This window comes from Tachypleus tridentatus, chromosome 12 (genome assembly GCF_004210375.1).
Source record: "Tachypleus tridentatus isolate NWPU-2018 chromosome 12, ASM421037v1, whole genome shotgun sequence".
Lineage (NCBI taxonomy): Eukaryota > Metazoa > Arthropoda > Merostomata > Xiphosura > Limulidae > Tachypleus > Tachypleus tridentatus.
Window position 1 is genome coordinate 32,868,554 of NC_134836.1, and position 15,180 is coordinate 32,883,733.

Sequence of the window (15,180 nt, forward strand, 5' to 3'; positions counted from 1 at the left end):
CTAGAGAATATAACTTTCGTAAACGTTTAACTAAAAAACCTAAGCAGAAACAAATAAATCATATGTATGCGATGAGTGTTATAACTAGCTGCCTCCCCTCTCGCCTATCACTTCAATATTAGCCCTCGAGAAGTTTTGCGCTAAATTACAAAAACATGCAAACAAATGTAACAGACGAACTAGACGGATACCGCATACACGATGAAGATAGTTCAAAACATCTCTCCCCGATCAACATATATTTTAAACACAAGGCATATGGTAGGGCAAATCATATCGACAAATGTAAGAAAATAGTACATGGACATTTCCCTGGTCGTAACAAATGAAATGTTTGTCTTCCTCTACATCTATAAATATACATTCCTTTACTAATAATTGCTTATCAAACACTAATTAATGAGCTGATAATTTAACGAGGCATTATTTAATTTCTTGGACTGGCTTTACACAGAGCATTTGTTCAAAATGAACTTTTAGCGGATAGTATACCAAAGTTCGGCCATTAGTTTCGAAAATGGATTTCTACATCGTAGAAATAATGAACCAGCACGATGGGAAACTAAAGGGCAATGTACATGCTGTCAATGGACCAGTGTTGTTTACTAATTATAGGGAAATGTTTAAAACTTGTTATCTTGGTTGTCAGTTTTCGATAACGCAGTAGTCACTTGCACGAAAGTATGCAGGCATTCGGCCAAAGTTGTACTATTACCAACTTTGTATTAAAAAAAAATCATCCACTGTTATCTTATCTTCATTCTATAGTTGGTAGTTTTCAACATTTTAAGCATAACAAAATACGACCCTATTCAAATGAAAATGATTCACTTATGTACAAATACATATGAAGTTTTGTAAAAAATCTTTACGTGATGCAGAAAAACGAATATCATTTTCAGATTCAGGTATGTATATATTCACAAGAATTCAACAAATTCATCACAGACCTGTGTTATCTACTCTAGCCTGAATCACATTTTATACTACTTAAATTATTCTTAAACTTCAGAAAATATTTCCTCCGCTAGTACTGCGGTAAGTCTAGGGATTTACAACGCTACAATCAGGAGTTCGATTCCCCACAGTGAACTCAGCAGATAACCTGAAGTAGCTTTGCTATAAGAAAAACACACATTTAGAAAATATTCCAGACGTTAAACCACTTTCCGTTCGATCATTACTTTATTGTAAGGCATTCTTCTGAACACTAAATGCTCAACAATTTAAAGAGGAAATTAAAAGTATGGGAGTTCATAAATAAAGCGAGAATATTTTTTCAAACATCATAAGGAAAGCCCCACTTTTTTTTCAGGGAGAGGGGTGTTGTCTCTGGTATACAGCGTAAAAGCTAAAACAAGTAAACAGACCTTCTTTTATTCATTCCCCCAATGGCACAGCAGTATGTTTGCAGACTTAAAATGCGAGAAACTGGGGTTTGATACCTATGAGGGGCAAAACTTAGGTAACCAGTTATGTAACTCCGTGCCTAATTCCAACCAAATTTTTATTCCTATTTAATCAATCTTGCAAACGCTCTTAACATCTAAAAACTAAAAAAGTGAATTCTTTCCAATTAACTCTTAAGACCATATCAAAATTATTTATTATTCTTTTACTAGTTTCTGCGTGCCATTTATTTTAAAACTAAGTTTTTATTTCCTAACAACTTGTAGTAAGCAAAGTATACTCTACTCGTAAGGCCCGGCATGACCCGGTGGGTTAAGGCGTTCGATTTGTAATCCAAAGGTCGAGGATTCGAATCACCGTCACACCAAACATACTCGCCCTTTCAGCCGTGGAGGGCGTTATAATGTGTCGGTCAATCCCATTATTCGTTGGTGAAAGAGCAGCCCAAGAGTTGGCGGTGGGTGGTAATGACTAGCTGCCTTTCCTCTAGTCTTATACTGCTACTTCGGATACTCTTTTATTAATGAATAGCGGGATTGACCGTCACATAAAGCCTCCACGGCTGAAAGGGTGAGTGAGCATGTTTGGTGCAACGGTGTTTCGAACCCTCAATCCTCGGATTACAAGTCGAGTGCCTTAACCACCTCGTATTGCCGGGCCAATCGATTATGGACGTAGCGTAGATAATCCATAGTGTAATTTTGCGCTTAAAATAAACAATACCAAAAATATACATGATATATTCAAAATTAATTTGTCTCAATTTATTGGTCTGACATGAAGGTAAAAGCGTTTATGTATGGACTATATTGTTGATAATATTTTTCTGAAATTTTTGACTTGAAACTACGTAACTTAAATTTCAGTATTTTCAAGTAAAAAATTTCAGAAAAAATTATTCATAGCGTCATTGTACTTTTTTTTGTAATTGTGCCTATTTTATGCGTGTGTGTAATACATTTTGTCGTATTCTCATTAATTACAGCTAATGGCTAAAATATCCTCTATTTCAATATCTCCAAAATACCCTCGAATAAAAAAGTAAATGAGATAAAGCGAACTCTTTCTCTCGTTTTTTAATCTGTGGCATCTATCTATTCACTTTATAGAACAACACTATACGCACATTATTGCCGCTCAATTCGTAAGTGGTCGTGAAGATGGCGGCAGGTACGAAGAAGCGTGTGTGCTATTATTACGATGGTAAGACACGGAATTTTATAACAAAAAGTCTGTACCTAATCCAACTATAAAAAATTCGAAAGTGATGTATATTGAAATGATAAAATCTTGTTCATTTCATTTTGTTTTTTTAAAACTGTATTTATTTTTTTTCATGTCATACAATTAAAAGTTACAATGATCTATAGTATAATATTAGTAGGCTTAGTATTTAATAACAATAGTATTATGACAAGTAAGCATAAACAATGGAGTTTCCAAAATAATTGTTTCACTACTGTTAGATGCAGATATCTCAATGTCAAATAGGAAGAAAAGTTTTCATTATTTTTCAAATTGTATAAAACTTGTGATATAGTTTAAATGTACTTCAGAGTGTTGTATGTTTTTGGGTACCGTAACTATTACTTCAACGCCTCCGTATTTCCGATGTATCGACAAATCTTAAGTGAGATTCGATGTTGATTTCGTCTCATATGTAACTACGGCGTTTAACACGTACTATACTCTTTGTCCACATATAAAAGGTTTCAAATGAATTATTTATTTTTGTTATTTTTTTTAAAATTCGTAAGGTAATGAAAGTAAATTTACTCTGTTGAGTCAAAAAGTAATCTCTGAATTAAGAAACTTTAACAGCTAAAAGAGAAAAGGAAACTGACTGCTGACAAAAAATTTTCAAGCTTATAACTTATGGTCTTTACTAAGTTATTAAAGAAGTGCAAACTATTTAATTTGTAACAAAGAATAAGAAATTAAAGTCAAATGGTTTTAGTATTGGCAGAGAATATTAATGGTTTATGTTTAATTTTGAAATACAGTTTTTCAGTTTGTGTTATTTATATATATTTGTTATATGTGTAAATAGTGAAGGCCAAGTAATATCTATTGTACAAGCAATCCAATAACTATAAGTACTCTAATTAGTATTTATCATGGTAATAAAGTTCATTCTGAAACTTTATTTTGTCAAAAAAGTATATAAACCAGATTTTAAAAGTAAGGAATAGTAAAAGATTCATAATATAATGTTTAAGTATACAAAATCAAGTAATAAATATGTGTGTGTGTGTGTATATGTATGTATGTACACACACACACACACATCAAAGATAATTTAAACTAAATTTGCATAATGATAACAGACCAGAGGAAATGGAAAATAAACAGAGTTAGGATAGTCTGTACAATGAAGTTTTTAAGAATTTGAGAGCAGAACAAGTTTAATAGTGTTAAAAATATACATCTGTCAAGTTTAAAGATAAATAGTAAATCAAAAATAACATTATTGTATTGTTTAGAGAATTAGGTTCAAAATGGACAAATTTCAATGTTGTAGTTGAAGGAAACATTATGATGTATTGGAAATTACAATATGGCTAGATTTGTCTAGAACCTTGATTATAAAAGTTAATTTAAAGTTTCAGGTTAAGTTTTTTAATTGTGATAGACATTTTAAGAGAGTGTGGAAGCACTTTATAAAGGATGAACTACAGCCAGTTAAGACTAGTTTGAAACTATATAGGTTATAATTAGGGGTTTCAAAGGTAGAAAATTTTTAATTGACAGTTATTACATGCCTCTTGATGACAACTATGGGTAATAAAAGATTTTATAATGACTTTAGGGCTGTTACTAAATTTTAAATTTTGACATTAATTGGAATTATATGGAATCAGATAATTAGGATATATTTAATGGTGATTCACAAATTTTTGATTCCAAATTATCAGAGATAACTAACTAAGAATGATGCTATGTAACGTGAGTGCACTTGAAATTCTTGTCCCTCTATACATGCTCACCCTTTCAGTTGTGGGGGCTTTATAATGTTATGATTAGCTCCACTAAGAGTTCGTGGTGTGTTGTGATGACTAACTACTTTCCCTCTATTCTTTCACCGTAAATTAGGAATGACTAGTGCAGATAGTCCTCTTGTAGTTTTGCATGACATTTGAAACAAGTTGAGGTAAAACAAAAAGGAAGTTTTAGTTCACTTTTGAGGCCACAAGACAAGAATTTTAAGTATGTTGAAGACAAGCATAATATTATAATAGAGATCAAGCCCAAAAGAATGCAGATGGTAAGGTTTCTGTTGAAGCCTATTAAGATGACTGAACTTTTATTCTTTTTTGTTCTTTGCAATATTAAATATGTGAGTATTTATTTCATTTTTGATAATGAAATAAGTAAATATTGAACACATGGTTAAGATGAGTTGCTAATGTTACTTTGTTTTTATCTTTTTAACAGTGATATGAAATTCCTTAGAAATTGTGGCACTTAGTCACACTTTTTTAATGTGAAAATTGTAGAGAGAGACTGATAACTGATGTTTCACAAACTTAAAGTGAAATATGAAAATGTACACTAAAGGGACTACCTTTAAAAATGTTACCTTTCTTTTCAAGAATGTTATTGGACTTGGTGTACTTGTATTTTCAAAAATCTTTTGATAAGGTGCTACACAGAGGTTAACTAAGAAAATAACAGTTGATAGGGATTAGGGAAGGACTAGTTAGTTAAATTGTGTGGTGGTTGGATTAGAAAAAAAGATTGTTAATAATAGAATTCTGTCATACTAACCCTTATTACAAGTAGAGTTCCACTTTTCATTATTTACTTAATGGTATTGATAAAGAATGATTTAGCACAAATAAATACAAAATCTTAGTTTAGTTGTATCCTTCATAAAAGCATCTATTATCTTTTTGCCAAGAGAAAACAAGTAAAGTAGAAACTTTTCCTCATGTAACCTTTGTATTCCTGGAACCATACCATGAGTTTTACTCTGAATCATAGCACATATAGCCTTCATGTAGCTATGTGTGAAATTTAAAAAAAAACAAATGAACACAGATCTTTTGAGTCACATGTTCAATATAGATAGAATTTTGCTCATTCTATGGCATTTGTAATGCATGAGTAGTCTGGGCATAAAGTTAAGCCCACCCCCACCCCAGAAAAAGAAAAGTGAACATTAAATAGCAAATCTAGATACTTGTTGAATAATGTCATATTCATGTTTTATTTCTTTATGTATCTGATAATTTTTACGTTGTATCATTTTTCATCACTTTCCCACATTTTCTTTTATTTACTTAAATGTCACTGCAAAGGAGCATTGTTAATTTTGAATTGTAATAACATTGTTTTCTAAAAAGTAACTAGAAATGTTGGAAGGCTGAACAAGAATTACAAGCAAGAGACAAGAATGAAAAAAAAATTACAAATGTTGAGTGGGGAATAAACAGCAGTAGCTGTTATTGCTTCGACTTGACCAAACATTTTTTTGAGAAAAAATGTGCATATGTTACACATGAACTTGGTTAAATGAATGAAAACCTCCTCCACAAAGTATTTTGTAAAGTTTAAAATTAAACTAACTCTTTTGAACATCGTCTTGGAGATGAATGGCATGTGTTTTGAATAAGCAGTAGAAGTAATGTGACATTTATTGTCACCAGTTTAAGATTTAACTATGTATGACTACATACTGTGTGAAGTGATCAACTCAGTAGTTAGTATAATAGTGAAAAAATAAAAACATCAAATAGTAGTCATTTTATCCTTTTCATTGCAAGGAAATGCATCTCTTTAGTCATCCATGAAGGTGCTGTTGATAATCACTTTAATTAGTTTTGTCTGATATAATTTTAGGATGTACTTATAGTTTATAGCAGGGTAGGAATAGCCCTTATTTTGGAGGAGGGGGGATCCGTACACTTACTCTCCTCTTTGCAGTTTTTCATGATTCATCTGCTAGTTTTCTAGCAGTTCCAAAAACCCTGATTACTTTATTGAAACATTTCTTATGATTTGAAAACTGTAGGTATTCTGATAAATTAGTCTTTTAAGCCATACAAGCAGTGTTCTGTTGTTAGTGGAAGGATAACTGGGATTTTAGTTTTTGTCTACAGAAATATTGGATATTAATCTAAAGATGTAATACTTTTATTGTATAAGTTACTGGTTAGATCTCAGGACATTGTATCTAGTCTTTGGCTCAGTATCAGATTTAAAATAGTCAGAAAATCATGAGAGTTCATTTAACAGATTTTACATTGTCTGAGAAAAATATTTGGTCAATAAGATACAACACAAAGATGTGTTCAGTAGATATGATTTATCATACTATCTCTGACCAGGAAGATGCATTCATCTGACCTGATTTAACAAATTTTCTATTGTATTAGAGATATGTTTAGCCAGTTGGATCTTCTAATAAAAATATATTTACAGTTAGATACCTACATGCCTTCTTTACTTTATAGGAATTCATTGATTCTCTTATAAGGCTATTCTAAAGTTAGCTACAACTGTTGCTAAAGAAACTTGTTCTGTAAGTCCAGCATTTAACTGAAAAATAAAGCCTTAGTTTTATAGTCTGGATTTCTGTATTAGAAGTTAATAAGAAATCTAATGTAGTATTGTTTCTAATAAGTACCCTGAGCAACTGTTTGAAAAAACATCCTTAACAGTTTCTGAGAACCTGTAATAGTTGTGGTTTGCCTTTAACTTTTTCCAGTTATTACACATTAAAATTCCTCATAACTATTACTTCATTAACCTTATCACAACAGGTCACAGATCAGAGGCCATGCTATTGCATTTGTTGACTTGCATACAAAATTCTATTGAACTACTGTTCAGTTTTACAAATTTATGTTTAGTACCAAATTGTAGATTATAATTAAAAGTTTAATACTATATATTAAAATTTCAACTGTGTGTTTACAGTAAGACTTTAGCAAATAAGGAACTATATACTGCATGTAAGGTGTGTCACTTGACTAACCTCGTATCCACCATAACAAAAATTATGAAATAAATATAAGTAATGCTTTTTCGTGCAAGAACGACTATGCATTATAACATGAAAATACAAATGTGTAATCTAAGTAGTTTAAGTATTATAATGCTATATATTTATTTTTTGGAAGGTGAATATAATAATCATGCTTAGCTAACATTACATAACTTGCATTGACTTGTGTGCATACATTCATATTATGTATCCAGCAATATAAAATGACTTTTAGCCCTCCATCTTTTCTGTGTTTTAGTGGACTAGTATTTTGTAATATACAGTCATATTTCAAGTATTGTACATTATATATGTATATTGATTATTACTATTTAGAAATAAATTATTAATCTTGTGTTTTGTAAGATATAGAATAATAAATCAAGAAGTAAAACTAACAGTTATCTCTTCTTGCTGTGACCTTTGAACTTCATTGCTGCTGGATGTGTGGAGGATATCAAACAGTTTTTTTGTATACAGTTAAATAATGAAAAAAAAATGTAAATAACTACTGATACCACAGAATTCCACTATAATTTGTTAAGCTTAGTAACTAATATGTATTTAGATTTTAAAAATATGAAACTTCAAGCAGACTAAAGACAATCTATCTTCTTGAAATTTTGGTTTTAAAGAACATGGTAGCCTTTTTACAGATTAAAATGGTTGAGAAAATCACCAAGAGGCCATTCTAAGCTATTGATTGGTTATTCACACATCAATTATTGAAGTAAGTGTGTATGAGGGACTGTTTCCGAAAATGGAAAGAAGTGAATGGGGCTAATGTGTTTGTTTCAGCACATAAGCCATATATCAGTCAAATAAAAAGATACGAGTCTTATTTTATATTCTAGCTTGATAATATTAGTAATTTGAGATTCTAATTTGTATGAAACTGTAGACTTAGTATTTTGACATCACAAACATCTAATTTTAAACAGTACTGCATTCAACAGTATGACTTACTAAAGTCTATATTTGGGTGTGTTCTTTTAGTATTTACTTTTAAATTAAGAAATTAACTTGTGTATAATATTACAGTTTGAATAATAATCTACAGTTTCATTCCAAAGTTATTGACTCAAATTCATAAAATAGTAGTTGAGTGAAAGTTTGAATTCAAGTCAATAAATGTGATAACATGGCCTTTGACCCGTGACCCATCATGAAAGGGTTAATTGTTAGTCAGAGACATACAAACAAGATTTATCATCATTAATGTTAACATTTAAAGAATAATATGCTAGTTGTTTTATGTTATTTATAGGTGACATTGGAAATTATTACTACGGACAGGGTCATCCTATGAAGCCACACCGTATAAGAATGGCACATAATCTGATCTTGAACTATGGACTTTATAGGAAAATGGAAATATATGTAAGTACTTAATGTCAGTGAGAGAAAAAAAATCTTGACAGTTTTGGGTAAGTAAAAAAAAAAAATATTGTCAAGTATTGAAATAATATAATTGTATATTCTACTGTCTATTAAATTGTAAAAAGTGCACTCTTCATTTGAATTTCAAAACATAAATACTCCTTTAACTACCATACATTTTTATGTAAAAATGTAAAATGTGTTGGTTTTGAAACTGTAAATCTTAGTGGTCAAATTTAAGAATGTTCTTGACACCTGTGTACATTTTAAAATCTTTTATTATTAACATGTACATTGTATTATCACTATTTTACTAATATTACTTTTTAATGTAATACATTGCAATAATATAAAAATGTACATTTTAAATTCTTAATTTTATAAGGCAACATTAAAATAAAAATCTGAATTTCCTCTGGTGTGAGAAATGTGAGTTTTCTCTTGGCATACCATTTTCTCTAATTTATTTACTACCCCTCTCACAATTGAGAAATGTAATGTAAATTGCTTGCCTTAAAATTGTCATTGATCAGACAAACCATACTTTTTATAGCCTTCAATATTGTTTGGTTATAGAGCCATAAAATACAAAATCATACCACTCTTGCCATACCTCCCTGTCATAATATTTCTTTCAGGAATTTCTAATAGTTCTTTATTATGTTTTAATACTATTTTTATAATCAATAAAAGAGCCAGACTTTTTATCTGTCAAATGACTTATTTCATGTTGTTTCCTGAATAGAGAATTTTCAATTACTCTTTTGGTTTAAGAATTATTCTTACAGGAAGCATATAGACAAGCTTGAGTGAATCTGTGACAGCTTTTGCTGCATATTTAGAAAGCCAAAAATTGTCATAATTATGGGATAGTCTATTTTCTGCAAGTTCTTATTCTGTGTTCTTTAGTGCTGTATTTAATTAAATAAAAATTTAGTGCATGACAACCATTAGTGTAAAAAAAAGGTAAATTAAGCATCATTGACAGTCAACAGCTAAAAAAAAAGACCAAGATAATAACTTTTTTCATATTTATTCTTTTATTTATTATTATAAGAGTAACTAAAATGTAAAAATAGGAATCAATTTAGGATAGTTAAAGATAAATAAAATAAATAATAAAAATTTCACAAGGCACACATGAGCAGCTTGGATTAGCTTGTGGATAATATACTTCAATGGCATACCATGAGATTCACATTCCCCAAGTTATTTACAACTTGCAATGACATGAATGGCTGTAAGACCATATTCAAAGGTCAGTAAAGAGTATAAATAGATGTGTACTGTTATGAGTTTAAAGTTACTTAGGATAAATGAATGTAGTTTCATGTTTACAATTTTAAGTCATTTTAGAAAGTTAAAAGCATTATTTATTTTCTCATTTTTTTTATGGTGTTTACAAGGTCAATCAAATTTACAGACCCTACATACTAAGGGTAGAGAAAATAACAGATATAAAGTTTTACTGAAAACAAATGTTTCAAACATTTAGGAGGTTTTAGAGACTACACAGGTAAAATTTGAGATTTGTTGAGATGAAGGAAAGTATTTTTGAGTTTTGCATGAAAATCATTTTGCACACAAACTATGAAAGAAACAGTGGTGAAGTACTAAATATATTCATGGACAAATGTTCTATAATTTATTAAAAATATTTTACTAAAAAACCTTTTTTTTATATTTAAATGCTTACAATGTTACTGAAATTCTGCCAAATTGTGTGAAGATGTACATACTATGTTGAAAGTCAGTAGTATTAAAACTATCATGACTAAACAAGTACAAAGTCATCATGTGATTGGTCAGTTTGTCTGAGTCCATGTTGAGAGAATTAACACATTGAAAAGAGTCATAAATAAATCATGTTGGTAACATATGTCTGCTTGATATTTTGGCAGTTGATGGGTTAAAAGTTTAAGTTAGCAATTTACAAATCATTTTCACTTGAAGCCTTTTGCATAAATCCAGAAAAATAAAAGTTGAAATTATGTTTTACTTTTTAACAAATGAAAAAAATTTAGGTTTGCAAATATATTTATAAAATGCATGTTGGGACAATTGCAAGTTGTAAAGTTGATCTTCCAAGATAATACCTCATCTTCACTCAGAGTATCTTGATTCCTCAGGACAGTTGGGACAATTGCAAGTTGTAAAGTTGATCTTCCAAGATTATACCTCATCTTCACTTAGAATATCTTGATTCCTCAGGCATCTGCCTATGAAATTTGCATGCCACAAGCATTGATCTAACCTCCAGTTACAAATGATGTTTAATGTGAATTGCACTTGTGTGTAATAATTTTATGCAACAGTAGCCCTCCACAAAAAGGAAGGTGACACAATCTCTTGTTCTCCACTAGAACAGCAGTAAGTCTACAGATTTACAATGATCAAATCAGGGGTTTGTTCCCCATCGGTGGACACAGCAGATAGCCCAGTGTGGCTTTGCTATAATTAAAAACACACACAAAATCTCCTTTTGCATTAAATCCCCTAATCACATACATTGATATGACTTCATTCTTTTTCACAGCATTGTTTTGAATGGACATATTTTTAAATTGCTAATTAATTATGCAAAATTTGCAATAGTTTTATACAGAATTTTATTCAGGTATAAACAACTTTTTTTCTATGCTTACCTGTTATGAATTTTTAAATGACTGCAACTTTGTTCTTTGGTACTAACACCACCACCACTAAGGTTTGCTCTTGGTATCACTTTATTAGTGGAGGAAAATCCTTACCCTTCTGACCTTTTTCTTGTATGGTTTTGTCAGTATGGTCTTTCTATTTCTATAGTCAAGAATAGAAATAATGAAATAAAATTATATTTGCTCCAGGTAAAGGTATCGGGAAGATTACATTCCCTCATGCAAAGTTGCATTGCTTCACAAATTGTTTATAGTTTTTTACGTAATACATGCAATACATTCACGTTCATTGATCATGACTAAACAAATGTGGATAGACCATGCATTCCTGATTAGAAAAGCTAATTAAAAAGATGAAATTCCTCAAACATATACAAATTTCTCAGAAGTACAGGAATATAATAATTCGAACCCTGAAAATTACTTTTGATTCCTCTTTTCCTTGTTACTTAACTCATATTCAGTATTACTTTATCTTCTTTTATTAGGGTCCATATGGATTTGTTTCATCCCCCCTCAATAGAGCAATGGTATGTTTACAGATTTACAATCCTAAAATTTGGGGTTTGATTCCTCATAGTGGGCACAGCAGATAGCCTAATGTTTGCTTGCTGTGAAATAAACACAATGAACACGACTCTTTTTCATTTGAGTCCTAGGGCATTTGCCTAAAGTTTTTCTGGATAAGGGCTTTCTCAGATTCTGTTATATCATGATCACTTGGCTTCTTACCCTTCTTGGGAGGACTCCTTTCACACATTAATTCTTTTTTTTTTTCCACATATACCCAAGATTTGATAGATCTTTACCTTACGTGGGCTCAGACTGTAAACAGTGGATTGTTTTGTCACCAAGATTTGCACTTTTATTTTCACCCTACATGGAAGTTTCTTCTTTCTGGACTCTGGCTTTACTAAAACCACTTGTTTCTTTAGGTTGTTTACATGTCTCTTCCAGTGGATGTTGCATAGACCCCGTAAACTGATTGAAAGAGGGGTAGGGTAGGTTTAGTCGAAGGAAAACATTTGTGCACAAAAGCTCAAGGATTTCAGCTTTTATTCTGCTTCAGGCTTAGGCAATTCTGTACCTTTTTACTAAGATTCAAAAGGACTCTACCAGCTTGGGTACTGTTACAAAGTGGTAAGATAAGTATCCATTTGGAGAAATGGAAATAAGTGAAGGAAATGTGAAAGAGAAGTGCCCTCAATTAATTTATGTTTTGTTTTTCTTTTTGAATTTTGTTACCATATATCTACATTACTACTAACTCCTCATACAAGTATGATTTTGAAGGTCTCGTTTGAGAACTCATTTGTTTCGTAATTTAATTGAAGAATAAATGTATCTTGAATAAAGTTTTATTACAATTTTGTTGTTTTTTCAAGGATAAACAAAGTTCTCTGATTTAAATTTAAGCTTGAGAGAATTCAAGAATTGGTAGACTGTTATAAGTATGATAGGACCCTATAAAGTTTTTAGAATGCTGCATTTAAAGGACTACATATATGTTATATATTTCAAGTTTATAAAGATACATTAATGGATGGTAAGAAGTGTCTATATAAATTTTTTTTGTCAGAGTAAATATTATCAAAGTTAAGGAAAGAATTATGAGCATTTTGTTTATGAAAATGTGAATAATGGTAGTTTTAAGGCACTAAAATAGGTTAAGTTTAATGCAGGAATGTCTTGCAACAGTATGAAAAAGAGAATACTTTGCTCACTGTTTTTAAACAACAAACTTCTAAATTAGTAACCATTTGTATTAATTTCCAAATTAACCTATTGTCTTTCAGTTACATAAATTTAACAAATTTGGAAAAACTGTTGCTTCATTGCATCTCAGTGTCCCTTTTTTACATTACTGATGGTGTTATAAGTCCTAGTAAAATGTTTATATTAATTGAACACTACCTCAGAGGAATCTGATTCATCAAATTTTACAAGATTCCAATAAGATAAGGGGGATAAGCAATCCTAATCTGTTAAGAGTAACTTCCAGAAAGATGGTAAAGTTTGACAGACATAAATTCAAAGGCAAATAAATTGTATTTTCTTGTCTGGACATGTTTTCTGCCAAAATAAATAGTCTTATATTATTAAGTATGACTTCTGTTCTATTGATCTTCCTCACTAAAATTATGTTATGAAATTTTTCATAATTTTGAAACAGATTTTTTTAATGGTCAGATGACACAAACAACTTTTCTTCTGACTTGTGTAATCCAGTTCTAGAATTGGAAGAAAGAAAATTTAGTTCCAAAAGCATAAAAGATATAAAGTTTCTGTATTTACAATAATTATGTAATTTTCAATAAACAGGTTTATAAACAATAGGAGTCCCAGTGAGATCTAAATATTCTACTTTTATAGCAAATTTATATCTGTACTATTGTGAGAATAGATTTATTAAACTACACAAATCCAGATATTTTTACCTTAACTTAGATATATAGATGATTTAATTAGTATAAATAGTCTTGAAATAAGTAATGTTATTAACACTAATATATCCAGTAGAATTAGGAATTGAAAATACTTGAATATCTAATACAGAAGCACATTATTTAGAAATAAAAATAATTCATAAGGATATCAATACAAATATTTTTTAATAAAAGAAAATATTTTGCTTTTACAATTTATGGTTTTACCCTCTTTTAATAGTAATGCACTATACATATCCTTTTGTTATAAATATTATAACTTTGCAATTATTTTGATATTGTAAAATTTGTAATATATTGCAACATTTTATCAGTAATGTTGAAATACTGATACAAATATTAATAGTTTATGGGTTTAATAAAGACACTTTAAATATAATTATTAAACTATTTTGTAATAAATATAATAATGTATTAAATAAATATAAATAAATAAAAATTAAATTTTACTAAAATTTCCTAATATTTTTAGTTACAAATAAGGTAAATTAACAACTTGGCACTACTTTATACAGATGTACACCTTACTGCATATAAAGGCTTGTTTAGAGCATGATAGCTACAGCAGACTTGATGGGTGGTGGTTGGGAGCTATAGTAGTTAATTTGGATAACTGTATGGGACCCTTTTGTACTAGTACAATTTATTTACTTGTCTATTAGTTAGTGACTTTCTACCATAATGGGGGCTGGAATGCTAAATTCAGTTGGTAGTTTATTTAACTTACTTATCCCTAAGTGGTAGTACTTTATTTTTCTTAGTCTTATTCTTATTTTTCAATTAACTTTTCTCTTTACTTTTGAGAATAGTCTCTTTCCCACAACTATCTGCAGGCAATGAAGGGTGATGTAAATGTGGGATGTTCTGGGCTTAAGCACCCACGTCTTGTTATCCTCATTTCTGTTTCTTTATTTATTATTTCTGTTGCTTATCATATATTTTTCTTTATGTAAGACTGGCAAATGGAAGTTAGACTGATAAACTGTGTATCCCCACTGCAATGTGGGTCTTACTTCCACAGTCACCTAGGATACATGCTATATCTCACATTATAGCTTGTACCCTGTGATCCTTTCAATTATTTGTGCAGCATTTATTTTTTATTTTTGTTTAAGCTTGATTAACTTTATTGGTATCAAGTTTGTCTAAAAAAAAGACACACACATAACTTAAAAAACTATAAAGCCTCACTATAATTTGGTGTGTGCATGTGCATATCTAAAACTTGTAGTTACAAAATCCAGTCTATGCATCATTCCAATGTAGTGCAGTAGTCCCTCTAATCCAGTGTTTACTT

General features: G+C 30.2%; 1 protein-coding gene across 2 annotated transcripts in view; it reads left to right on the top strand.

Annotated features, from left to right (window-relative positions):
* The first annotated feature begins 2,326 nt into the window (after window positions 1-2,326).
* The window catches only part of HDAC1 (histone deacetylase 1), a 47,030-nt gene continuing 34,176 nt past the window's right edge, over window positions 2,327-15,180 (top strand). The window contains exons 1-2 of one of the 2 annotated variants that reach the window (XM_076473765.1): window positions 2,327-2,613; window positions 8,667-8,779. In XM_076473765.1, coding sequence (XP_076329880.1) covers window positions 2,571-2,613; window positions 8,667-8,779 — 156 coding nt within the window. In that variant the 5' untranslated portion in view covers window positions 2,327-2,570. The remainder of the gene's footprint in view (window positions 2,614-8,666; window positions 8,780-15,180) is intronic. The other variant, XM_076473766.1, reaches the window with a different exon arrangement.